The 27,572-nt window shown below is 45.6% G+C and overlaps 1 protein-coding gene across 1 annotated transcript in view; it reads right to left on the reverse strand.

The window, feature by feature from the left end:
- Bathy13g00090 (predicted protein) overlaps positions 1–27,572 on the reverse strand; it is a gene marked incomplete at both ends in the record, with an annotated part of 35,884 nt that overhangs the window by 48 nt on the left and 8,264 nt on the right. The window contains one exon of the mRNA XM_007509531.1: positions 1–27,572. This exon is cut by the window's right edge and continues 8,264 nt beyond it. Within this exon, the coding sequence (XP_007509593.1) occupies positions 1–27,572 (27,572 nt within the window).

Here is a 27,572-nt window from a genome sequence, read left to right on the forward strand (position 1 = left end):
CTGTGCCATCGGCATTGTCCACGTAAGTGGCGTCTGAAACGAGTTCAAAATCTGAATCTGTATCAGCCGCTTTGAGTAAAGTTCCGGCGAGGTAGGAATTTGTGTACGTGTACGGAACTTCAATCGTGACGCACGAATTGAAGACAGTACCATGCGGAGTTAAGTTGATGATACTACCAACCGTAGTAGTACCAGCAAAACTACTCGGTAAGCTTCCAGAGAGGTCGGAATCTTCAAGTTCCGCGATACTCACATCTGTATCCTCCGAAAGAGCTCCAGCGGGAAACTCAATAGCCATACTTCTACCTCCAATAGACGGTAGATCGCTATCAATTCTTGTTTTCACGTCTCTTAGGATTGATTGAACTTTACTTTTTGAATTTAAGAATCGTCGACATCCGGGGTCATCCACTTGCCCTGATACTTCGGGATCGTGCGAAGCGCAATATTCGAGAATAGTCCGCATACACTTTGGAGATACTCGTTTGAATTCTATACCATGCACTGGATCCGAACATTCGCCCGCGTCACAAGGGCAATTCGAAGAGTCGCCGCACCTTTGGAAAGGACAATACATTCCATCTGGGGGAGGACTTGGAGGTGAAGGTGGAGGCGGAGAAGGAGGAGGCGGTGCCGGGGGCGGGGGCGCTTTAAATACGTACACTCTCCCCGTATTTGTCCCCTGGTCATCGTTTTGGAATGCGCCAATCAAAGCCGTGTCGCCGTAGAGCGATATAGAATTCCCAAAGACATCACCAGCAGCTGGATCGGACGCGTAAATTTTCGTCTCTCCAATCCATAAAGACACCTCGGAAGAGGAGGAGGAGGAAGATGACTTTCGGGTAAATATGTACACAGAGCCGGTATTCGTAGCATTCTCATCGTCCCCACTCGCTCCAATTAATGCAGTGTTACCATATAATGCCACCGATACACCAAAGAGATCCGATCGACTCAAATCAGGGGCGAGTATTTTAGTAGTCTGCTCGACCCATTTTGCTGTGTACGAGCCATCGGAATAGGTAAATGCGCCTTCTTCAACAATTCCTTCGTCATTTAAATTATCAAACGACCTCACAAATTCATAAACCGAACCGGTGTTAATCTCAGTCGTATTGCTATCAGTATTCGCTCCAATTAACGCTCTGTCTCCGTGCAGCGATAAAGATTGACCAAATCCATCTTCGGGAGCAGGGTCTGATGCATAGATTTTAGTCTTCTCAGTCCACACAGTTCCAATCGAAGAAGTTTTTCGCGTGAACACATATACGGCACCAGCATTGGTTGCTTTTTCGTCATCTCCGGTGGCCCCAATGAAAGCAGTATCACCGTACAGAGACACTGACGCACCGAAGTAGTCAGCAGCAGTTAGATTGGAAGCATAAAATTTGGTTTGCTGTACCCACGTAGAGCTAGATGATGATTCATCCGATGAATTAGTGTGCATGGTGAACACATAAACTGAGCCAGCGTTACTACCTTCATCATCGTCTGCACCTGCTCCAATCAAAGCTGTGTCATCAAAGAAGGAAACTGATCTTCCGAAACCATCGAATTCAGATGGATCAGACGCATGAAGCTTCGTCTGCTCGGTCCATGTCGCGGTAGTACTTCCTTCAAAACGAGAATAGGAGGAATATCGGCGAAAAATGTAGACGGAGCCAGTATTTGTAGCGTTATCATCATCTTGACGAGCAGCAATCAATGCAACATCGCCATATAAAGATACGGCAGAACCAAACCAATCGTTATCAGCTGAGTCGGATGCGTATATCTTTATGTTCGTGTCTTCAAGCAATGCAGGTAGAAATAGAGAAGATATCGCTGACCAAGATGGCGGAGAGAGAGAAAGAGAAGTTACGGAAGGGGGAGTGGGAGGTGGAAGTGGAGCAGGAGGTGTTGGTGGTGGTGAAGGAGGAGGAAAAGGCGATGGTGGGCGCGGGCACTCAAATTTGCACACGCACCAGGACACCGGACCATTCATGACACTCGGACACCAATATTTCTTCTGATACGCAATGGCGCCCAGAAAAATATCATTTTGCCGGGATTTCGCAGCTGTTCCACTCCAATCCGATATGTCAGAACTGAATTGCAACGCTCCGTCAAACATACTTCTCATATCAATCACAGAAGACACGTTCCAAGATGAAATGTCTTGGTTGAATACAATCGCGCCTTTGAACATACCAGCCATGCTCGTTGCCTGAGAGGTTGACCAAGAACCAATATTTTGGTTGAAACTTTGGGCAAAACGGAACATGCCCTCAAAGTCAACAACGTTCCCAACGTTCCAACCGCCAATGTCCTCATTGAATATCATCTTGTTGTAATACTCACCGCTGAACATGTACCTCATACTTGTCACCTGAGATGTGTCCCAGCCCCCGATGTCCTGATTGAAAGCAGAAGCTTGGTAAAACATTTCTTCCATGCTCCTCACTTGCGATGTATCCCACGAGACCCCAATGTTTTGATTGAACGAGGACGCATCGGCAAACATGCGAGTCATGCTCCTCACCTCTGATGTAACCCAAGAACTAATGTCCTGGTCAAACAAAGAAGCAGATTCAAACATAGCGCTCATGTCCACAACATTGCTCGTATCCCAGCCGGAAATATCGGCGTTGAAGTCAGGATATTGGGAAAAGGCATTCGACATGTTTGTGACCAGACTGGTGTCCCAGCTTGGCATAGGACCAAAGCTCGCAGAAGTACACATACCGTCCATATCGTGCAATCCAGGGGTATTCCATAGGCACTCTGAAATTGCATACGCAAAATTGAAATCAGATATGGTGGAATTTGTGTACCACCCAGACCAAATCTGCCATTCTGATAACCCTTGTCGATGTCTATGCGAAGAGAGTGGGTGCGGAAAGCATGTGATTTGAAAAAACTGAGCAGAGACTGTGTCAAATGCTATCTCCAAACTTTGGTTCCATACAATTGAAGATTTATCAAAGCCAGACACGCTTTGATTATTCACAATTTTGAATGTCATGCCATTCCAGTACTCGATCACAATGTCACCTGTAGCATAATCAGAAGGCGGTTGAGTGAATACCATTTTACCGACAAGTTCTGACCCAGTGTGGAACTGATACGCCCATTTCGCATGCGAATCTGAATCGGCGTGTGCTGAAAAATTCCAGTCGCCAACTTTCCCATCAAAGAGCTGGGCGGCATCTCGTGCCAGGTACTTTTCATCGGTGATTTCGAAGTAGTTCCATACGTAAACAACATCATTGTTATCGAGAATATTGTACATGCTAGGTGCAATCAACCCATCAGTAATTGGATATCCCATAGATCCATAGTGCACATTTGACTCTACGTTAGATACATTGGTAGAGGAAAGCATTATGCTTTCAACAGAAGGAATGAGTGGTGCAATGCGTTCAGCAATGCAGTCAGCACGGCACAAACAAAACGAGGCTGGACCATCATCATCGTACGGACACCAAAACTTTCTTTGAAATTCGTGAGCTCGGTCGAAAATACCCTGTTGAAGAGTTTCGGCTGCAACTCCGGTCCAGATTGTTATGTCCTTATCAAATACCAATGCTCCGTCAAACATACTTCTCATATTAATCACAGAAGACACGTTCCAAGATGAAATGTCTTGGTTGAATACAATCGCGCCTTCAAACATACCAGCCATGCTCGTTGCCTGAGAGGTTGACCAAGAACCAATATTTTGGTTGAAACTTTGGGCAAAACGGAACATGCCCTCAAAGTCAACAACGTTCCCAACGTTCCAACCGCCAATGTCCTCATTGAATATCATCTTGTTGTAATACTCACCGCTGAACATGTACCTCATACTTGTCACCTGAGATGTGTCCCAGCCGATGTCCTGATTGAAAGCAGAAGCTTGGTAAAACATTTCTTCCATGCTCCTCACTTGCGATGTATCCCACGAGACCCCAATGTTTTGATTGAACGAGGACGCATCGGCAAACATGCGAGTCATGCTCCTCACCTTTGATGTAACCCAAGAACTAATGTCCTGGTCAAACAAAGAAGCAGATTCAAACATAGCGCTCATGTCCACAACATTGCTCGTATCCCAGCCGGAAATATCGGCGTTGAAGTCAGGATATTGGGAAAAGGCATTCGACATGTTTGTGACCAGACTGGTGTCCCAGCTTGGCATAGAACCAAAACTCGCAGAAGTACACAAACCGTCCGAAACATGATTTCCCGATGCGACGCGAAGGCATTCAGAAACAGCCGATGCAAAGTTGTCGTCTGAAAGTACGGTGCCTAGCGAAGGTGCAGATGACGGCGGAATGCCAGCACAATTTGAAACACATTCACAGCTGTTGATAGGGCCATCATTAGAGCTCGGACACTTAAAGCGCGCCACAAAAGCACTCGCATTCAAGAAGATATCGTCTTGCGGTGTACGAGCAGCTATTCCGGTCCAGATTGTTATGTCCTTATCAAATACCAATGCTCCGTCAAACATACTTCTCATATCAATCACAGAAGACACGTTCCAAGATGAAATGTCTTGGTTGAATACAATCGCGCCTTCAAACATACCAGCCATGCTCGTTGCCTGAGAGGTTGACCAAGAACCAATATTTTGGTTGAAACTTTGGGCAAAACGGAACATGCCCTCAAAGTCAACAACGTTCCCAACGTTCCAACCGCCAATGTCCTCATTGAATATCATCTTGTTGTAATACTCACCGCTGAACATGTACCTCATACTTGTCACCTGAGATGTGTCCCAGCCCCCGATGTCCTGATTGAAAGCAGAAGCTTGGTAAAACATTTCTTCCATGCTCCTCACTTGCGATGTATCCCAGGAGACCCCAATGTTTTGATTGAACGAGGACGCAGATTCAAACATAGCGCTCATGTCCACAACATTGCTCGTATCCCAGCCGGAAATATCGGCGTTGAAATTGGAATAGCCAGAAAAGGCTTTCGACATGTTTGTGACGAGACTGGTGTCCCACTTCGGCATCGGGCCAAACTCACTCGAATAACACATCCCTTCAGCTATGATTTCTTTCGAATCCTTCCACAGGCAAGATTCGATAGCGTCTCGAAAAGTAGTATCCGAAACAGGTTTTGGAGGAGGAAATGGTGGAGGAAATGGCGAAGGTGGAAGTGCCGTCGGGGAAGGCAGCCATTTGCTCGGTGGCGGTGCCGACCAGCTTTGACGAGTGGAGGAACACGATTGCGCGTTGTTCTCGACTGCACACAAGTATTTGACGTTGAAAGCAGTCGCACCAAGAAGCATATCTTCTTGCGGCGTTGACGCCGCAGCACCAGACCATTTATATATATCATGATTAAATTGCAATGCTCCGTTAAACATATTGCGCATATCGGTAACGAGAGTAGTATTCCATACAGAAATGTCGTGATTAAATGACTCCGATTTGCGGAACATTGCGTTCATGGAAAGCGCACTTGAAGTCACCCAACCTGAAATCTTCTGATTGAAAGTTACAGCGGCATCAAACATATTGTCAAATGCGACAACATGCGAAACGTCCCAGTGCGCAATATCCGCGTTGAACTTAGATCTACCGGAAAAAGCGAAAGTCATATTTGTCACCTTTGCAGTGTTCCAATACGGCATTGGACCATAACCGCTTTCCCGGCACATGCCAAACTCGGCATGTGCGTAGTTATTCATAGTCAAACATTTTTCTACCGCTACGAAGAAATTCTCATCGGTAAGTTCAATCGTGGGAGGTGGAGCCGACATGGGCAGCGGAGGCGGTGGGGAAGGAGGGGAAGGCGGCGGCGGGGGAGGAGAAGGCGATGAATAGTTTGGACAGTCTAAAACACAAATGCAAGAATTTATCGGACCGTCATCATTTGTTAAACATGAAAATTTGTCCTGAAAAGACTTCGCGTCGTAAAAAATGTTATCTTGTAAAGTCTTCGTTGCCACACCATTCCATCCTGATATATCGTATCGGAACGAACTAGCCTGATAAAATAAGTATCGCATATCCGTTACTAATGATGTGTCCCACCCACTTATATCTTGATTGAATTTCGTCGCTCCAAGGAACATTCCATACATATTCGTAACTTTCGATACATTCCAATCAGCTAAACGCTGATTAAATAAAGAAGCACCATAGAATACGTACTGCATATTCGTGACTTGAGACGTATCCAATATATTAAGAGGTTGATCAAATGTAGATGCATGAAAAAACATGCCAAAAATACTGGTTACCTTGGAAATGTCCCATTGCGCCACTGGCTTATTAAACGAAGAAGCCTGGAAGAACAACAGAGTCATGTCTTCGACAGCCGAAGTATTCCAACTGCTTATGTATTGGTTAAACGATGTGGCGGACAGAAACATTCCGTACATATTAGTAACCTGCGCTGTGTTCCAACTTCCAATTTTTTGATTGAAAGTAAAAGCGCCATGAAACATATTACCCATATTCGTCACTTTAGAAGTATCCCAAGAAGAAATATCCTTGTCGAAAGAAGATGCTCCAGAAAACATGTACTGCATGTTAGTCACTTGCGAGGTGTCCCAGGTAGAAATATCCGCATTGAAAGAACTCAAACCAAGGAAGGCTTCTTTCATTGAAGTTACTCGACTCGTGTCCCAACTGGGCATAGTGCCATACTTGGTTGTTTGAGTTCCCCAAACAGAGCATAAACCGCGCTCGGGAGATTCTGCAAGACAAGCTCGTACTGCATTTGCAAACGATCCATCGCTTAATGAACAAACCCCTGACGTACACATGCACGAAAAAGCGGGACCCTTAGATCCTTCCGAGCACGAAAATTTTGCATTAAATGCTGTTGCTTCTTCGACCATTTGTGCTTGAACGCTCGAAGCCGCCTCTCCAGACCATCCTGAAATATCAAAGTCGAAAGAAGAAGCTCTGTATAGCATAGCCCCCATGCTCACAACTTTATCAGTTTTCCACTTTCCGATATCATGATTAAAAGATTTCGCTCCCTCGAACATTTGAGTCATGTCAGTAACTTGAGACGTATCCCAAGCAGAAATGTCACCGTTGAATGAAATCTTATCCTTGAACGCTGCTTTCATATTCGTAACTCGAGATGTATCCCACGCCGGCATGATTCCGCGAGCAGTTACATTTGTTCCATAATTTTTGCAATCACCATTCTCTGGTGCTTCCTGCAAGCACGCCAAAACTGCATCGTTAAAATTCGAATCTAACAATGCGCTCGTGCTATCATAGCATGAACTTGGTGGACCGCTTATCGGATCGTCGCATACAAATTTTTCTTGAAAAGCAGTCGCTCTCGTGAACATATTTCTGAAGTTTGTTACTTTTAAATCGTTCCACATCGAAATGTCTTTCTTGAACGAAACAGCTCCTACAAACATGGCGTACATGCTCGTGACTTGGGATGTGTCCCACCTCGATATATCCCCATTGAAAATGGGATTATTACCGAAGCCGACATATTCCCTGCCCAACCATCCGCGCATGTTCGTAACACGGCTGGTATCCCAATCCGGCATTGCCCCGTACTCAGTCGCATAGCACAAACCATTCACTGCGTAAGACTGTAAATCTAAAGATAAACAGGTTTCTATGGCAGCGTAAAAGTTCGAGTCTGTAATAAATGTCGGATTTGCTGGAGACCGATCAACGCACGAGCTCGGCGGGCCATTATTTTGATTGTCGCAACTAAATTTGGCGTTAAATACAGTTGCTTCCTTGAAAATGTCTCGCGAATCAGCCAAACTCGTTTCGCTGAATGTTGACAAGTCGTAACTGAACGATTCCGCTCCCTGCAACATATACTGCATGCTCGTAACTGACGACGTATCCCAACTACCAATATTTTGATTAATCAATCTGGCGGACAGAAACATTCCGTACATATTAGTAACCTGCGCTGTGTTCCAACTTCCAATTTTTTGATTGAAAGTAAAAGCGCCATGAAACATATTACCCATATTCGTCACTTTAGAAGTATCCCAAGAAGAAATATCCTTGTCGAAAGAAGATGCTCCAGAAAACATGTACTGCATGTTAGTCACTTGCGAGGTGTCCCAGGTAGAAATATCCGCATTGAAAGAACTCAAACCAAGGAAGGCTTCTTTCATTGAAGTTACTCGACTCGTGTCCCAACTGGGCATAGTGCCATACTTGGTTGTTTGAGTTCCCCAAACAGAGCATAAACCGCGCTCGGGAGATTCTGCAAGGCATGAAAGTATGGCCTGAGTGAACGAGGAATCTGTTAAAGAGTAGCTTGGATCATAACATGAACTTATCGGTCCGTCGTCGATGTCATCGCATACATATTCAGCTTTGAATGAAGTTGCACCCGAAAAGATTTCAGTTTGCGGAGTGTTAGATGCAGAGCCTATCCACCCGGAGATGTCTTGACTGAAAGAAGTCGCGTTCGCAAGCATACGCGTCATGTCTCGCACGTTGGACGTATCCCATTTCGAAATATCTGCGTTGAAAAGAGACGCACCAAGGAACATTTCTCGCATGTCCGTAACTTGTGCAATAATCCAGCCCGACAAATCTGCATTGAACGTGGCTCGATTACTAAAAGCACCGTTCATATTTGTGATCTCGCTCGTATCCCAATTTGGCATCGTGCCAAACCCACTCAATGCCCCGTATGAATTACACAATCCATCGGCAGCAGATTCTTTCAAGCATGCACTGATAGCAGCAAAAAATGTAGTGCTACGTAATCCACACTCGCTGTGTGTTCTGCATGCGCACGAAGTTATTGGCCCATCGGTGCCATCCGAGCATGCGAATTTTGAGATGAACGCGGAAGCGTCTGCAAAGATACCTCGACTGAAATTCCTTGCCGCACTTCCTTGCCACGTGGATATATCCCATTGAAAAGCTCTCGCATCAGCAAACATCCCGTCCATATCAGTCGCGCTTGAAGTATCCCACAAACTGAGATCAGAATCAAATTGCCAGCAATGTGCAAACATCGCATTCATTTCTAGCACTTTCGATGTGTCCCAACGACTCAAATCCTGATTGAATATCATGCCATAATCGGTCGAATTCGAGTCAAACATAGATGCCATGCTCGTGACGGATGACGTATCCCAAGAGGAAATGTCACCATTGAATTGGTGCCGCCCTAAGAATGCAGCTTGCATGTTTGTCACCGCGCTCACGTCCCATTCAGAGATGACTCCGTATTTACTCGTCTCTCCGTATGATGTGCAGATACCAAAGAAGGGGTCTTCTTCCAAACATTCATTGATGGCGGCATGAAATGTGGAGTCCAAAATACAGCCCGAAACACACACACATGAATTAACTGGTCCACTATTTGCATCAGTGCACTCATACTTGGATATAAATTTCGTCGCTTCATAGAATATAAGCGACTGCGGCGCCGATCCAATTGCACCTTTCCACATCGAGATATTACGCATAAAATTCGGAGTCATGAGGAACATTTCTTCAGCGTCTATAGCATTAGAAGTTTCCCAGTCATGTAACGGTTGGTTAAACTTTTCAGCTTTCCAAAACATGCCTGTCATTTTCGTGACTTTCTCGACGTTCCATCTGTTGATGTTTGCATTGAAGTTTTTCGCAAATGAAAACATCTTTTCCATATTCTCAACGTTTGAAGTGTCCCACGTCCCAATGTTTTGATTGAAGAATTGCGAGTTGTAAAACATATATCCCATGTCTGTAACGCTTGAAACATCCCAACTTGAAATATCGGCATTGAAGACTTCGTAGTTTGAAAATGCTCCGCGCATATTAGTTACTTTTGAAACATCCCAGTGAGGAACTTCTCCATATTTTGATAGAGGGCACGCTCCAATCTTGTCATTTCTCCCTAAGCACAACGATGAAATGGCGTCGTAAAAGTTCGCATCATTTAAAGGAATCACGCAAGTTTGTGCGGGTCCAGAATTGTACTTTTTGCATGAAAACGTATCTTGGAAAGCTGAAGCGTTACGGAACATATTTATTTGTGGGGTCAAAGTTGCTACTCCTCGCCAGGTTCCAATCCCTCGGGCAAAACTTATTGCATTTTCGAACATGGATTCCATATTTGTCACACTACTCGTGTCCCAAAGGGTAATGTCGCCGTTGAATGTCGATCTATCTTGAAAAGCTCCTCGCATGTCACTGACAAAGCGAACGTTCCATTCAGGCATTACTCCAAAACCGCTCGAAGTGCCGAATGTTTCGCACAAACCGTACTCCGGGTCTTCCGCCAGGCACGAAGCAAGAGAAGACATAAATATGGAATCAGTTAAACAATCGATGCAGTAACACTGATTCAACGGTCCGTTTATTACGTCTACGCATTTGAACGCGGCTTGAAAAGCAGTTGCGCCAGCAAACATATCAGTCTGTGTCGTTTCTGTGGCCGGTCCCTGCCAAGCTGCAGAGATATCCTGGTTAAACGAAGTTGCTCCAGAAAACATAGATTCCATGTTGGTTACACTTGAGGTAATCCATTTAGAAATATCGCCGTTGAAGAATTCATAATCCTCAAATAAACCGCTCATGTTCGTGACGAGAGAGACATCCCAGTTTGGCATAGCACCGTATAAAGTATCTGAGGAGCACAACCCATCCATGGGGTGAGAGAGTAAACATTCAGAGACCCCAGATGCAATTGTATCATCTGTCAACGGGCATGAATATTTACAATCGCACGAAGAAAGCGGACCGTTCCACACGACATTCGCTCCTGCTTCCTCGATACCGCTGCAATTAAATCTCGTTTGAAAAGCTAAAGCCTCGGTGAAAATTCCAGACTGCTCGCTGGTAGCCGCCGCGCCAGTCCACATCAAAATATATTGGTCAAATTTCGACGCGCCATGAAACATTCGCTCCATATTTGTAACTTTCGAAGTATCCCATGTACCGATGTCTCCGTTAAAAGAACGAGCAAATTTAAACATTTGGTACATACTCGTGACGCTCGAAACGTTCCACGCGGATATGTTACCGTTGAAATTTTCTCTCATGGCAAAAACACTTTGCATGTTCGTAACTCGACCAACGTCCCAATCTGGCATTATTCCGAGCTTTCGCCTTGAACCAAATCTTTCGCACAATCCATAAATAGGGTCCTCGAGCAAGCATTCAGAAACTGCATCCATCAAATTCATGTCGTCGAGTTCCAATTCGCAAGCTTGTCCGACGCAACAGTCTAATTCGCGAGAGCACAAGCACGAACTTGGCGGTCCGCTGATCATAATCTCACATTTGAACTTGGCAAGAAAAGAATTCGCATCAGTAAACATTCCATCCGTGTTGGTATCACTAGACGTAACTAAGAATGTAACATCGCGATCGAAAGCACTCGCACCTTCAAACATGCGCTCCATGGTGAGTACTTTAGTCGTACTCCAAAATGTCAAAGGCTTGTTAAACGAAGCTGCGTTGAGAAATAGCTTGTCCATAAAAACGACATTCGAAGTATCCCACCGAGAAATATCGCCATTGAACTCAACTTTGTTCTCAAACGCACTCCCCATGTTCGTTACCAAACTAGTATCCCAGTTTGACATGATGTCAAAATTCGTCGTGGATTTCCCGTAAATTTGACAATCACCGGAAATCGGCGCCTCTTCTAGACATTTGGTAATGGCAAATTTAAAAGTTACATCACTCAGTAAAGTTTTACTCATTCGTTGCTTACATGAATTCAATACCATCTCGTCTTTACATTCAAACTTCGCGTGGTATTCATAAGCTCCGAGAAAAATACCATGTTGTGAAGATCTCGCCGCGAACCCTTTCCATACTGAGATCTCCCGAGCAAAATTTATTGCATTTTCGAACATGGATTCCATATTTGTCACACTACTCGTGTCCCAAAGGGTAATGTCGCCGTTGAATGTCGATCTATCTTGAAAAGCTCCTCGCATGTCACTGACAAAGCGAACGTTCCATTCAGGCATTACTCCAAAACCGCTCGAAGTGCCGAATGTTTCGCACAAACCGTACTCCGGGTCTTCCGCCAGGCACGAAGCAAGAGAAGCATTAAAGGTGGAATCAGTTAAACATTCGATACACGTGCAATTCTCTGGAGGTCCATCTTCGCCGCAAACATGCACGGACAAAAATGCAGTAGCTCCGAGAAACATGCTCGTAGTGTTATCTACACTGGTAGTGTCCCAAAGAACTACAGTTTGAGAATACGAAATTGAATCTGCAAACATGCGTTCCATGCTGGTTACCATGGATGTATCCCAGTCCGATAAGGTCAAGTTGAAGCTTTTCGCCCCCTCAAACATGCTAGACATATCCGTTACTTGAGAAACGTTCCAAGATCCAATTGATTGATTAAAGGTGGTAGCCGTATTAAACATGCCGCGCATAGTTTTTACGCTGCTTGTATTCCAGCGAGAGATGTCTGCGTTGAAAATGGCTGAATACGAGCGATTGCAATCAGTCGCAAAATTATCACAGTTTGCCCCAAACGCGAACGACATATCGATAACCGAGCTTGTGTCCCAATCTTCCATGATGCCGAAATCTGTAGTGATCGTACCATAAGAAAAGCATTTTCCATCCTCTGGAGACTCAGCCAGACACGCCTCAATTGAAGCTTTGAAGTTTGTATTGTCTAAACAACCACCTTCCTTGCATACGCACTTAATTGGGGGACCATTATAAGAATTTGGACACGAATATTTCAATTCAAACGCAGGAGCCTGATAAACAAACAAACTTACGGCATTCGATGTCACATACGTTTCCGGCCAGGTAGCTAAGTTCTGGTCGAATACTATAGCAGACCAAAACATATAATTCATATTCTGAACTCGCGAAACGTCCCATTTCCCGACAGGTTGGTTGAAAGCTTTTGCGTTGTAAAACATCCATTCCATATTAGTAACATGAGATACGTCCCAAGACCCTATTTTACCGTTGAAGGACCTTGTCCTTGCGAACATATGATACATAGATGTAACAAGCGTCGTATTCCACGATTCTAAGTCTTGGTTGAAAGCATGCGCATTGTGAAACATTTCAGACATGGTTGTTACAGACGAGACATCCCAAGAACTGATATCCTGGTTGAAAGAATACGCGTGGCTAAAAACACTCGCCATATTCGTGACCCTCGAAACGTCCCAGTCTGCAACTTTCGGATTCGCATTCGAAGTATAGAATATACGGTCCAAACGTGTAAGACTCGAGGTATCCCAGTCTCTCAAATCTTGAGTGAAAGCGTTTGCACTTTCAAACATGTTACTCATGTCCCTGACCGAACTGACGTTCCAACTCGAAATATTCGCGTTAAAAGAGCTCAAGCTGTAGAACAATCCTCGCATTTCTTTGACAGCGCTCACATTCCAACGCGATAAATCCGCGTTGAACTGCGAGCTAATAAGACTTCTGACTCCTTCGAAAATAAAAGTCATATTTGTTACCTTGCTAACGTCCCAATCTGGCATGGCACCGTATTCTGTAGATGAGCACAGACCGTCTGAAATATGAGAGCCACCACCCGAGTACATGCACACGTTTATGGCAGATTTAATATTATCATCTGTTAAGAGAGTTCTCGATTCGCTTGATAGAGGTGGAGATGTTGGGCAGTCCGCTTTACATTCACAGTATTTGATGGGACCATTATTTGCCTGGAAACAAGAATATTTCAACTGAAACGCAGTAGCGCCATTAAAAACGTTCGTTTGGACAGTCTCAGCTGCACTACCAGTCCATGAAGATAAGTCTTGCACGAAAGAACTCGCGCTGGCAAAAGTATGCTCAAAATTGTTCACTTGCGAAACATCCCAGCTTCCAATATCTTGATTGAAATCGTACGCATTCCTGAACATCGATTCCATGTTTGTAACTTTTGACGTGTCCCAAGCACTAATATCTCGATTAAACGCCTCGGCATTGTGGAAAACATATCCCATATTAGTCACTCTAGATACATCCCAGTTTCCAATATCTTGATTAAATTTTTTGGCAGTATGGAAAAAAGCCCACATGTTTTGAATATTGGAAATGTCCCAATTGCCTATTTTACCATCAAATTCAAGAGCACCGTTGAACATTTCGTTCATTGCAGTAACGCTCGATGTATCCCAGTTGTTCAAATCTTGGTTGAAAATAAGAGCACTTTTGAACATGTATTGCATACTCGTGACGCTCGACACGTCCCAGCTGCTTATATTCTTATTGAAAGAGTACGCGTTGTCAAAAACACGATCCATATTTCGAACGTTCGAAACGTCCCAATTACTCACGTCTATATTCGCATACGAAGCATACATTATTCTGTACATACTCGTGAGACTCGACGTCTGCCAGCTACTCAAGTCTTGAGTAAACGAGTTCGCACTGTAAAACATTTGGCTCATAGTCACGACAGAGCTCACATCCCAATTCGAAATATCGCCGTTGAAAGTAGTCTTGGATTGGAACGCCGAGTTCATCTTTGTCACGAGACTGACGTCCCAATCAGACATGACGCCGTATTTATTCGCCACGGTACCGTACGTCGTGCAATCGCCCTTCAGCGGCTCTTCCTCCAAACACGAGGTTCTCGCATCAAAAAAAGTTTCATCGGTTAGCTTTACTCGAGCAACGCAAGCGCTCAAAGGACCGCGAACAGTGTCCGAGCAAATGTACTTGCGATGAAACTGTGAAGCGCCAAAAAGCATGTCAACTTGCGCACTCTCCGTTGCACTGCCGGTCCATCCCAAGATATCACCGGCAAACGATGACGCGTTGAAGAACATAGAAGACATACTCGTCACGCTGACTGTATTCCAGGAGGAAATATCGCCGTTAAAAGACGTCGCCTGCTCAAACGCGTGAGACATGTTCGTCACTAAAGAGGTATCCCAAATAGACATAGAAGCTCCGAACTGCGTAGTCATCGTACCGTAGGTCGGACACAAGCCAAGCGCGGGAGACTCGGCAAGGCACGCCGAAACGGCGCTCAAGAAGACAGCATCGCTCACACAGAAAACAGGATTGGAGCACGTGCACGTATTCACCGGACCATCGACAGCGGAATCACACGAATACTTTTCCAAAAACGAACTCGCAGAAGCAAAGATAGAAGTGGAGCCGCTCGAGCTCGTCGCTGCCGATCCAGTCCAAAAATAAACAGGCTGAGCGAAAGAAACGGCGCTCTCAAACATGCTAGACATATCAGTCACTTGAGAAGTATCCCAAAGAGAAAGCGGCTGATTAAAAGAGGTGGCGTTTAAAAACATGCTAGACATATCAGTCACTTGAGAAGTGTCCCAAAGAGAAAGCGGCTGATTGAAGGAGATGGCGTCTTCAAACATACCGCTCATACTCACCACGCTTGAAGTATCCCATTCTCCAAGCGACGATCCAGTAAACGAAAGCGCTCCGGAAAACATTTCATCCATACTCGTAGCGCTCGTGGTTTGCCACTTGGAAAGGTCGCCGTTGAACTTTTCAGACCCTTTAAACGCAAAAGACATGTTAGTCACTCGCGAAACGTCCCAATCCGATAAGAGGCCAAAATCTGTCGTCTCAGTACCGTACGTATCGCAATTTCCTGCAACCTGAGATTCAAACAAGCATGCGTCAAGCGCTGCTCGGAAATTTGCATTCTCAAGGCACCTGCCTTCATTACAAATACAACTCACAGGTGGACCGTAATTTCCACTCGGGCACGAGAACTTAGAGCGGAACGCAGTGGCGCCGTTGAACATTTCATATGTCGGTCCGTTATGATTCGTCGCAAGAGTAGACGTCGTCTCCGGCCAACTTTCGAGGCTTTGCGCAAACGCAGGCGCAGATCGGAACATGTATTGCATATTTGTCACCTTTGATACGTCCCATTGGCCAATGGGCTGATTGAATACGCTCGCAGATTGGAACATGTAGTGCATATTTGTCACCTTTGATACGTCCCATTGGCCAATGGGCTGATTGAATACGCTCGCGGAATAAAACATGAATTCCATATTTGTCACCTTTGATACGTCCCATTGGCCAATGGGCTGATTAAATGCAGAAGTTTCATAAAACATGTATCCCATATTTGTCACCTCAGACACGTCCCACGAACCAATTTTGCCGTTGAATATATCTGCACCATTGAACATCGCATACATACTTGTCACTCTCGACGTATCCCACGCGTCCAAGTCGTAGTTGAAACTATCCGCGTTGCGAAACATATAACTCATGCTCGTCGCGCTCGACACGTCCCAATGACTGATATTCTGGTCGAAAGAGTACGCGTGATCGAAAAGTTGATTCATATTCCTCGTTTGGGACACGTTCCAATTAGACAACTTCGGATTCGAATACGAATCGTACAGAAAACCTTCAAAACTAGTCACTCTTTGTATGTTCCAACTGTTGATATCTCGCGTGAACGAGCTCGTCGATTGGAACATGTGTTGCATACGAGTCACAGAGCTCACGTCCCAGTTTGAAATGTTTCCGTTGAAAGCCGTGCATCCGTTGAAAAGGTATTGCATATCCGTGACGGCGCTCACGTCCCAACGAGACAAGTCGGCGTTAAATTGAGACCGAACGCTAGACAAGATGGATCCGAAGAGCTCACGCATACTCGTCACTTTGCTCACGTCCCAATCAGGCATAGACCCGTATTCCGTAGCCGCGCACAAACCGTTTGAAACGTGTGCACCTATATTGGAATACAAGCACGTCTGCGCGGCTGTTTTGATGTTATCAGTCGTGATTGCAGTTTTCTCAAAAGAAGATGAAGGTGGCGGAGAAGGCGAAGGAGGACAGTCTGCTTTACACTGACAAAATTTAATGGGACCACTGTTCGCATCAGGACACCAATATTTCGCCTGAAATGCATACGCACCATAAAATATATTACTCTGTGTAGTTTCCACGCCACTCCCAGTCCATTTGGATAAATCTTGAGCAAAAGCAGAAGCATACGCAAAAGCATTGTCAAACGCGGTTACTTTCGAGACGTCCCAGTTTCCAACCGGTTGGTTAAACTTCTTCGCGTTATAAAACATGTGCGACAAAGTCGTCAGCTTCGACACGTCCCAAGAACCCACTTTGCCGTTAAAAACATGCGCTTCATTGAACATGTACTGCATATCAGTCACGCTGGACGTATCCCATGCATCCAAATCTCGATTGAACGATTTTGCTTCGTTGAACATGTAATTCATACTCGTGACGCTCGACACGTCCCAGCTGCTTATATCCTTATTGAAAGAGTACGCGTTGTCAAAAACACGATCCATATTTCGAACGTTCGAAACGTCCCAATTACTCACGTCTATATTCGCATACGAAGCATACATTATTCTGTACATACTCGTGAGACTCGACGTCTGCCAGCTACTCAAGTCTTGAGTAAACGAGTTCGCACTGTAAAACATGTGGCTCATGGTCACGACAGAGCTCACATCCCAATTCGAAATATCGCCGTTAAACGAGTTCGCACTGTAAAACATGTAGTCCATATCCACGACAGAGCTCACATCCCAATTCGAAATATCGCCGTTGAAAGTAGTCTTGGATTGGAACGCCGAGTTCATCTTTGTCACGAGACTGACGTCCCAATCAGACATGACGCCGTATTTATTCGTCACGGTACCGTACGTCGTGCAATCGCCCTTCAGAATGGCACCATCGCCCTTCATCAGTCGTTCTTCCTCCAAACACGAATTCACGGCAGTTTGGAAGTTCGCTTGTTCTACTTTGAATTTGAATTCGCACGAATCCGCTGGGCCATCGTTTTCAGTCGAACACGAGTACTTCTCGTGAAATGCGACGCAACCAGAGAATATGCCAGTCTGAATAGCCGAGCTTGGAAGATAAAGTCTCCGCGCAAAGGAAGAGGCGCCTGAAAACATTTTTTCAGCGCGGGCTACTCTAGACGTGTCCCAATAACGAAGCGGTTGATTGAAACTTTGCGCGTTTGCAAAAGTGGAGTACATAGAAGTGACGCTCGACGTGTTCCATCCGCCAATAGCGCGGTTGAAGGAAGTCGCAAAGTGAAACATTTCGCGCATACTCGTGACGCTCGATGTATTCCAAGAGGATATATCACCGTCAAAAACAGGCTCGTTCTTGAACGAGTAAGACATGTCTGTGACGTATTGAACGTCCCAGTTCGGCATGGTGCCAAAATTAGTCGTGGAAAAACCATACGTGATGCACTCGCCACTCACGGGAGCTTCAAGAGTGCACGCACTGACTGCGTCGTAAAAAGAAGCATCGGTTAAAGGTGAAGGTGGAGGGCGAGGAGCACACGTTGACGCTGGGCCGCTCTTAGAGTCTCGGCATAGAAAGCGAGAAACAAAAGCCTCAGCGTCCAAAAACATGTTCGATTGCGTACTGGTTGCAGCCGCACCCTTCCAGTCCGAGACGAACGAACGAAAAGACGACGCGCCGTGAAACATGTTTTGCATGTTCGTTACTCTGGAGGTGTCCCAGGCTGAAATATCCGAAGAGAAAGAAGACGCGCCGTGAAACATGTACTCCATGTCCGTGACTTGAGAAACCTCCCACTTGGATAGGTCTGCGTCGAAAGAAGCCAAGTCTCGAAACGCGTGAGACATGTTCGTCACTTCCGATACGTCCCAGTCGGGCATAGCCCCGTACTTTGGCGCGCTGTCAGAACACAAACCGTGAACAGGACTGGCTTGTAAACAGATGTCAATTTGTGTCGTAAACACAGAGTCCAACAAAGGGCAGCTCAAAGTACACGTGCATTTTACAGGCGGACCGTAATTTCCACTCGGGCACGAGAACTTAGAGCGGAACGCAGTGGCGCCGTTGAACATTTCATGTGTCGCTCCGTTATGATTCGTCGCAAGAGTATACGACGTCTCCGGCCAACTTTCGAGGCTTTGCGCAAACGCAGGCGCAGATTGGAACATGTATTGCATATTTCTCACCTTTGATACGTCCCATTGGCCAATGGGCTGATTGAATACGCTCGCAGATTGGAACATGTAGTGCATATTTGTCACCTTTGATACGTCCCATTGGCCAATGGGCTGATTAAATGCAGAAGTTTGACGAAACATGTATTCCATATTTGTCACCTCAGACACGTCCCACGAACCAATTTTGCCGTTGAATATATCTGCACCATTGAACATCGCATACATACTTGTCACTCTCGACGTATCCCACGCGTCCAAGTCGTAGTTGAAACTATCCGCGTTGCGAAACATATAACTCATGCTCGTCGCGCTCGACACGTCCCAACGACTGATATTCTGGTCGAAAGAGTACGCGTGATCGAAAAGTTGATTCATATTCCTCGTTTGGGACACGTTCCAATTAGATAACTTCGGATTCGAATACGAAGCGTACAGAAAACCTTCAAAACTAGTCACTCTTTGTATGTTCCAACTGTTGATATCTCGCGTGAACGAGCTCGTCGATTGGAACATGTGTTGCATACGAGTCACAGAGCTCACGTCCCAGTTTGAAATGTTTCCGTTGAAAGCCGTGCATCCGTTGAAAAGGTATTGCATATCCGTGACGGCGCTCACGTCCCAACGAGACAAGTCGGCGTTAAATTGAGACCGAACGCTAGACAAGATGGATCCGAAGAGCCCACGCATACTCGTCACTTTGCTCACGTCCCAATCAGGCATAGACCCGTATTCCGTAGCCGCGCACAAACCGTTTGAAACGTGTGCACCTATATTGGAATACAAGCACGTCTGCGCGGCTGTTTTGATGTTATCAGTCGTGATTGCAGTTTTCTCAAAAGAAGATGAAGGTGGCGGAGAGGGCGAAGGAGGACAGTCTGCTTTACACTGACAAAATTTAATGGGACCACTGTTCGTATCAGGACACCAATATTTCGCCTGAAATGCCGTCGCACCTAAAAATACATTACTCTGCGTAGTTTCCGCTTTGCTTCCAGTCCACTTGGATAAATCTTGAGTAAAAGCAGAAGCATACGAGAAAGCATTGTCAAACGTGGTTACTTTCGAGACGTCCCAGTTTCCAATCGGTTGGTTGAACTTCTTCGCGTTATAAAACATGTACCCCATGTGTACTGAAGAAACATCCCACGTGCTGATCTTCCCGTTGAAATTAGAAGCGCCGTTAAACATGCTTTCCATGCTTGTAACACTCGACACGGATGTCCAAGCATCAAGGTCTTGATTAAAGAGTGTCGCCATCGAAAACATGTGCGTCATTGTGGTCACGCTCGATGTGTCCCAACCATTCATATCTCCATTGAAGGCAATTGCATTATAAAACATGTAGCTCATATCAGTCACGCTTGATGTGATCCAGCTACGCAAAGGTTGGTTGAATCTGATTGCACCGTTGAACATTTCGCTCATTGCAGTAACACTCGATGTATCCCAGTTGTTCAAATCTTGGTTGAAAATATGAGCACTTTTGAACATGTAATTCATACTCGTGACGCTCGACACGTCCCAGCTGCTTATATCCTTATTGAAAGAGTACGCGTTGTCAAAAACACGATCCATATTTCGAACGTTCGAAACGTCCCAATTACTCACGTCTATATTCGCATACGAAGCATACATTATTCTGTACATACTCGTGAGACTCGACGTCTGCCAGCTACTCAAGTCTTGAGTAAACGAGTTCGCACTGTAAAACATTTGGCTCATAGTCACGACAGAGCTCACATCCCAATTCGAAATATCGCCGTTGAAAGTAGTCTTGGATTGGAACGCCGAGTTCATCTTTGTCACGAGACTGACGTCCCAATCAGACATGACGCCGTATTTATTCGCCACGGTACCGTACGTCGTGCAATCGCCCTTCAGCGGCTCTTCCTCCAAACACGAGGTTCTCGCACCAAAAAAAGTTTCATCGGTTAGCTTTACTCGAGCAACGCAAGCGCTCAAAGGACCGCGAACAGTGTCCGAGCAAATGTACTTGCGATGAAACTGTGAAGCGCCAAAAAGCATGTCAACTTGCGCACTCTCCGTTGCACTGCCGGTCCATCCCAAGATATCACCGGCAAACGATGACGCGTTGAAGAACATAGAAGACATACTCGTCACGCTGACTGTATTCCAGGAGGAAATATCGCCGTTAAAAGACGTCGCCTGCTCAAACGCGTGAGACATGTTCGTCACTAAAGAGGTATCCCAAATAGACATAGAAGCTCCGAACTGCGTAGTCATCGTACCGTAGGTCGGACACAAGCCAAGCGCGGGAGACTCGGCAAGGCACGCCGAAACGGCGCTCAAGAAGACAGCATCGCTCACACAGAAAACAGGATTGGAGCACGTGCACGTATTCACCGGACCATCGACAGCGGAATCACACGAATACTTTTCCAAAAACGAACTCGCAGAAGCAAAGATAGAAGTGGAGCCGCTCGAGCTCGTCGCTGCCGATCCAGTCCAAAAACAAACAGGCTGAGCGAAAGAAACGGCGCTCTCAAACATGCTAGACATATCAGTCACTTGAGAAGTATCCCAAAGAGAAAGCGGCTGATTAAAAGAGGTGGCGTTTAAAAACATGCTAGACATATCAGTCACTTGAGAAGTGTCCCAAAGAGAAAGCGGCTGATTGAAGGAGATGGCGTCTTCAAACATACCGCTCATACTCACCACGCTTGAAGTATCCCATTCTCCAAGCGACGATCCAGTAAACGAAAGCGCTCCGGAAAACATTTCATCCATACTCGTAGCGCTCGTGGTTTGCCACTTGGAAAGGTCGCCGTTGAACTTTTCAGACCCTTTAAACGCAAAAGACATGTTAGTCACTCGCGAAACGTCCCAATCTGATAAGAGGCCAAAACTGGTAAAAGTGGTCCCGTAATAATAACAATTGCCATCAACCGGAGCCTCTCTGAGACAAGATGAAACAGAATAAGCGAAAGTCGAGTCAAAAATGCAGAGCTTTGCATTTGAACACGTGCATTTTATAGGTGGCCCGTTGTCCTCACTCGGGCACGAGAACTTTGAGCGGAACGCAGTACTCTCGTAAAACATTTGAACATTGTTGTTACTCGTTGAACTCGTAGTTGGTGTTTCCGGCCAATTCTGAAGGCTCTGCGCAAAAGCATTCGCACCATAAAACATGTATCGCATATCTGTCACCTGGGAAACGTCCCAATCTTTGATAGGCTGATTAAACGAACGAGCAAGCCGGAACATCTCTTGCATATCCGTTACTTGAGAAACATCCCAATCACCGACAGGATGGTTAAAATCGTACGCGTGGTAAAACATCCCCTTCATGCTCTTCACTTTTGAAGTATCCCACAAATTTAAATCTTGATCAAACTTGTATGTGCGGTAAAACATATATCTCATATCTGTGACACTCGAGACATCCCAGTGTTCAATATTTTGGTTAAATTTAGCTGCGCTATAGAACATATAATTCACATCTTCAACTTTAGACACATCCCACGAACTTATCCTGCTATTGAAAACTTGGGCTTCCCTAAACATTTCGTTCATCTTTGTCACGCTCGACGTGTTCCAAGAATTCAAGTCTTGATTGAATTTACGAGCTCTGAGGAACATTTGCTGCATTGTAACCACCCGAGAAACGTCCCATCCGCTTATGTCGCAATTGAACCCGTAAGCGTCCTGGAAAACGTTCTGCATAGATGTAACAGAAGAAACGTCCCAATTGCTAATTTTTGGATTTGCATTGGATTCTCGAAATATTCGGTACATTTTCGTCAAACTTGTCGTTTGCCAATTATTCAAGTCCTGCTTAAAAGAGTTCGCCTGATAAAACATGTCACTCATATCTTTGACTGCACTCACATCCCATCTAGAGATATTTGCATTAAAAGTGGAATATCCAGAGAACAAACTTGTCATGTCTTTCACTCTGCTCACGTCCCAATCTGGCATGGCGCCAAATTCTGTGGAAGAGCACATTCCATCCGTTCTATGAGCGCCACCATTTGAATAAAAACACGTTTCAATGGCGGAGTGGATGTTTGCGTCAGTGAGAACGATTTTTGGTAACTGCGGAGGCGGAGAAGAAGCAGGACATTCTGATTTGCACACGCACCACTTAAGAGGGCCACCGGACACATCAGGACACAAATATTTCGCGTGAAATGCCGTCGCGCTTGAAAGCATATTGGTCTGTAAAGTTTCCGTTGCACTTCCTGTCCAGATCGATAAATCCTGAGCGAAAGCAAATGCCTTGTAGAAAGTGTGAGAAAGTGATGTTACTTTAGAGACATCCCATTGGCCAATGGGCTGATTGAATACGCTCGCGGAATGAAACATGTATTCAATATTTGTCACCTTTGATACGTCCCATTGGCCAATGGGCTGATTGAATACGCTCGCGGAATAAAACATGAATTCCATATTTGTCACCTTTGATACGTCCCATTGGCCAATGGGCTGATTGAATACGCTCGCGGAATAAAACATGTATCCCATATTTGTCACCTCAGACACGTCCCACGAACCAATTTTGCCGTTAAATATATTTGCACCATTGAACATCGCATACATATCAGTCACTCTCGACGTATCCCACGCGTCCAAGTCGTAGTTGAAACTATCCGCGTTGCGAAACATATACCTCATGCTCGTCGCGCTCGACACGTCCCAACGACTGATATTCTGGTCGAAAGAGTACGCGTGATCGAAAAGTTGATTCACATTCCTCGTTTGGGACACGTTCCAATTAGATAACTTCGGATTCGAATACGAAGCGTACAGAAAACCTTCAAAACTAGTCACTCTTTGTATGTTCCAACTGTTGATATCTCGCGTGAACGAGCTCGTCGATTGGAACATGTATTGCATACGAGTCACAGAGCTCACGTCCCAGTTTGAAATGTCTCCGTTGAAAGCCCTGCATCCGTTGAAAAGGTATTGCATATCCGTGACGGCGCTCACGTCCCAACGAGACAAGTCGGCGTTAAAAATTGTGAATCCGTTGAAAAGGTATCCCATATCCGTGACTGCGCTTACGTCCCAACGCGACAAGTCGGCATTAAATTGAGACCGAACGCTGGACGAGATGGATTGGAAAGGATCTCTCATACTCGTCACTTCGCTCACGTCCCAATCAGGCATAGCTCCATATGGACTACTATAACACAAACCATTACTCTCTATCGACAAGCACGAGCTGATCGCGTTGATAAATGCGGCATTATCGCTGATACAAGAGCTACAAAGAAATCGGCGCGCACAACTACTGATTGGGCCATTACTTTCATTTGCACATGCAAACGTGCTGTTGAATTGCGTTGCGCCCAAGAATATGCCTTCTTGTCGTTCGCTCAATATCTGTCCGCTCCAACTCTCTAAGCTTCTCGAAAAGGATTTGCTCTGATGAAACATCCAATCCATATTTGTCACGACGGAAAATTTCCATGATTTCAGATTTTGATCAAACACCCATGCGTTATCGAACATCGCATACATAGTTAAAACCGAGGAAGTGTCCCAATAATGAAGCGGTTGATTGAAACTTTGCGCGTTTGCAAAAGTGGAGTACATAGTAGTGACGCTCGACGTGTCCCACGTGTTCAGCGGCTGGTTGAAACTTTGCGCATTCGAAAACATCGATTGAATATCGGTCACTTTTGACGTGTTCCATCCGCCAATAGCGCGGTTGAAGGAAGTCGCAAAGTGAAACATTTCGCGCATACTCGTGACGCTCGATGTATTCCAAGAGGATATATCACCGTCAAAAACAGGCTCGTTCTTGAACGAGTAAGACATGTCTGTGACGTATTGAACGTCCCAGTTCGGCATGGTGCCAAAATTAGTCGTGGAAAAACCATACGTGATGCACTCGCCACTCACGGGAGCTTCAAGAGTGCACGCACTGACTGCGTCGTAAAAAGAAGCATCGGTTAAAGGTGAAGGTGGAGGGCGAGGAGCACACGTTGACGCTGGGCCGCTCTTAGAGTCTCGGCATAGAAAGCGAGAAACAAAAGCCTCAGCGTCCAAAAACATGTTCGATTGCGTACTGGTTGCAGCCGCACCCTTCCAGTCCGAGACGGACGAACGAAAAGACGACGCGCCGTGAAACATGTTTTGCATGTTCGTTACTCTGGAGGTGTCCCAGGCTGAAATATCCGAAGAGAAAGAAGACGCGCCGTGAAACATGTACTCCATGTCCGTGACTTGAGAAACCTCCCACTTGGATAGGTCTGCGTCGAAAGAAGCCAAGTCTCGAAACGCGTGAGACATGTTCGTCACTTCCGATACGTCCCAGTCGGGCATAGCCCCGTACTTTGGCGCGCTGTCAGAACACAAACCGTGAACAGGACTGGCTTGTAAACAGATGTCAATTTGTGTCGTAAACACAGAGTCCAACAAAGGGCAGCTCAAAGTACACGTGCATTTTACAGGCGGACCGAAATTTCCACTTGGGCACGAGAACTTAGAGCGGAACGCAGTGGCGCCGTTGAACATTTCATATGTCGGTCCGTACCAATTCGTCGCAAGAGTAGACGTCGTCTCCGGCCAACTTTCGAGGCTTTGCGCAAACGCAGGCGCAGATCGGAACATGTATTGCATATTTGTCACCTTTGATACGTCCCATTGGCCAATGGGCTGATTGAATACGCTCGCAGATTGGAACATGTAGTGCATATTTGTCACCTTTGATACGTCCCATTGGCCAATGGGCTGATTGAATACGCTCGCGGAATAAAACATGAATTCCATATTTGTCACCTTTGATACGTCCCATTGGCCAATGGGCTGATTAAATGCAGAAGTTTCATAAAACATGTATCCCATATTTGTCACCTCAGACACGTCCCACGAACCAATTTTGCCGTTAAATATATCTGCACCATTGAACATCGCATACATATCAGTCACTCTCGACGTATCCCACGCGTCCAAGTCGTAGTTGAAACTATCCGCGTTGCGAAACATATAACTCATGCTCGTCGCGCTCGACACGTCCCAACGAATGATATTCTGGTCGAAAGAGTACGCGTGATCGAAAAGTTGATTCATATTCCTCGTTTGGGACACGTTCCAATTAGATAACTTCGGATTCGAATACGAAGTGTACAGAAAACCTTCAAAACTAGTCACTCTTTGTATGTTCCAACTGTTGATATCTCGCGTGAACGAGCTCGTCGATTGGAACATGTATTGCATATTTGTCACTTTGCTCACGTCCCAGTTTGAAATGTCTCCGTTGAAAGCCGTGCATCCGTTGAAAAGGTATTGCATATCCGTGACGGCGCTCACGTCCCAACGAGACAAGTCGGCGTTAAAAATTGTGAATCCGTCGAAAAGGTATCCCATATCCGTGACGGCGCTCACGTCCCAACGAGACAAGTCGACGTTAAATTGAGAACGAACGTTAGCGTCGAGAGATTTAAAGAGCTCACGCATACTCGTCACTTTGCTCACGTCCCAATCAGGCATAGACCCGTATTCCGTAGCCGCGCACAAACCGTTTGAAACGTGTGCACCTCCATTGGAATACAAGCACGTCTGCGCGGCTGTTTTGATGTTATCAGTCGTGATTGCAGTTTTCTCAAAAGAAGATGAAGGTGGAGAAGAAGGCGACGGAGGACAGTCTGCTTTGCATCGGCACGAGCTGATAGGGCCCCGAATCGTGTCAAAACAACTGTACTTTGCCTGAAATGCATACGCATTATTGAATAATTCCGATTGCAAAGTCGTGGTTACACTGCCAGTCCATCCAGATAAATCCTGAACAAACGCGTACGCGTGCGAAAAAGTGTCAGAAAGCCCGTTCACATTGGAAACGTCCCAATTCCCAATAGGCTGATTGAATGCAGGCGCTTGGTAAAATAAATAAGACATTTGCGTCACCCGAGAAACATCCCATCTTCCAATGGGCTGATTAAACACGCCAGCGCCTTGAAACATTGCATACAAAGTCGTCACACTCGACACGTCCCACGAACCAATTTTGCCGTTGAATATATCTGCACCATTGAACATCGCATGCATATCAGTCACTCTCGACGTATCCCATGCGTCCAAGTCGTAGTTGAAACTATCCGCGTTGCGAAACATATAACTCATGCTCGTCGCGCTCGACACGTCCCAATGACTGATATTCTGGTCGAAAGAGTACGCGTGATCGAAAAGTTGATTCATATTCCTCGTTTGGGACACGTTCCAATTAGACAACTTCGGATTCGAATACGAATCGTACAGAAAACCTTCAAAACTAGTCACTCTTTGTATGTTCCAACTGTTGATATCTCGCGTGAACGATCTCGTCGAGTGGAACATGAATGCTATTGTAGTAACACTTGATACGTTCCATGAACCAATGTCGTGCTTGAAAACATGTGCATTATAAAACATGTAGCTCATATCCACGACAGAGCTCACATCCCAATTCGAAATATCGCCGTTGAAAGTAGTCTTGGATTGGAACGCCGAGTTCATCTTTGTCACGAGACTGACGTCCCAATCAGACATGACGCCGTATTTATTCGTCACGGTACCGTACGTCGTGCAATCGCCCTTCAGCGGCTCTTCCTCCAAACACGAGGTTCTCGCATCAAAAAAAGTTTCATCGGTTAGCTTTACTCGAGCAACGCAAGCGCTCAAAGGACCGCGAACAGTGTCCGAGCAAATGTACTTGCGATGAAACTGTGAAGCGCCAAAAAGCATGTCAACTTGCGCACTCTCTGTTGCACTGCCGGTCCATCCC

This window comes from Bathycoccus prasinos (assembly GCF_002220235.1).
Source record: "Bathycoccus prasinos genomic : Chromosome_13".
Lineage (NCBI taxonomy): Eukaryota > Viridiplantae > Chlorophyta > Mamiellophyceae > Mamiellales > Bathycoccaceae > Bathycoccus > Bathycoccus prasinos.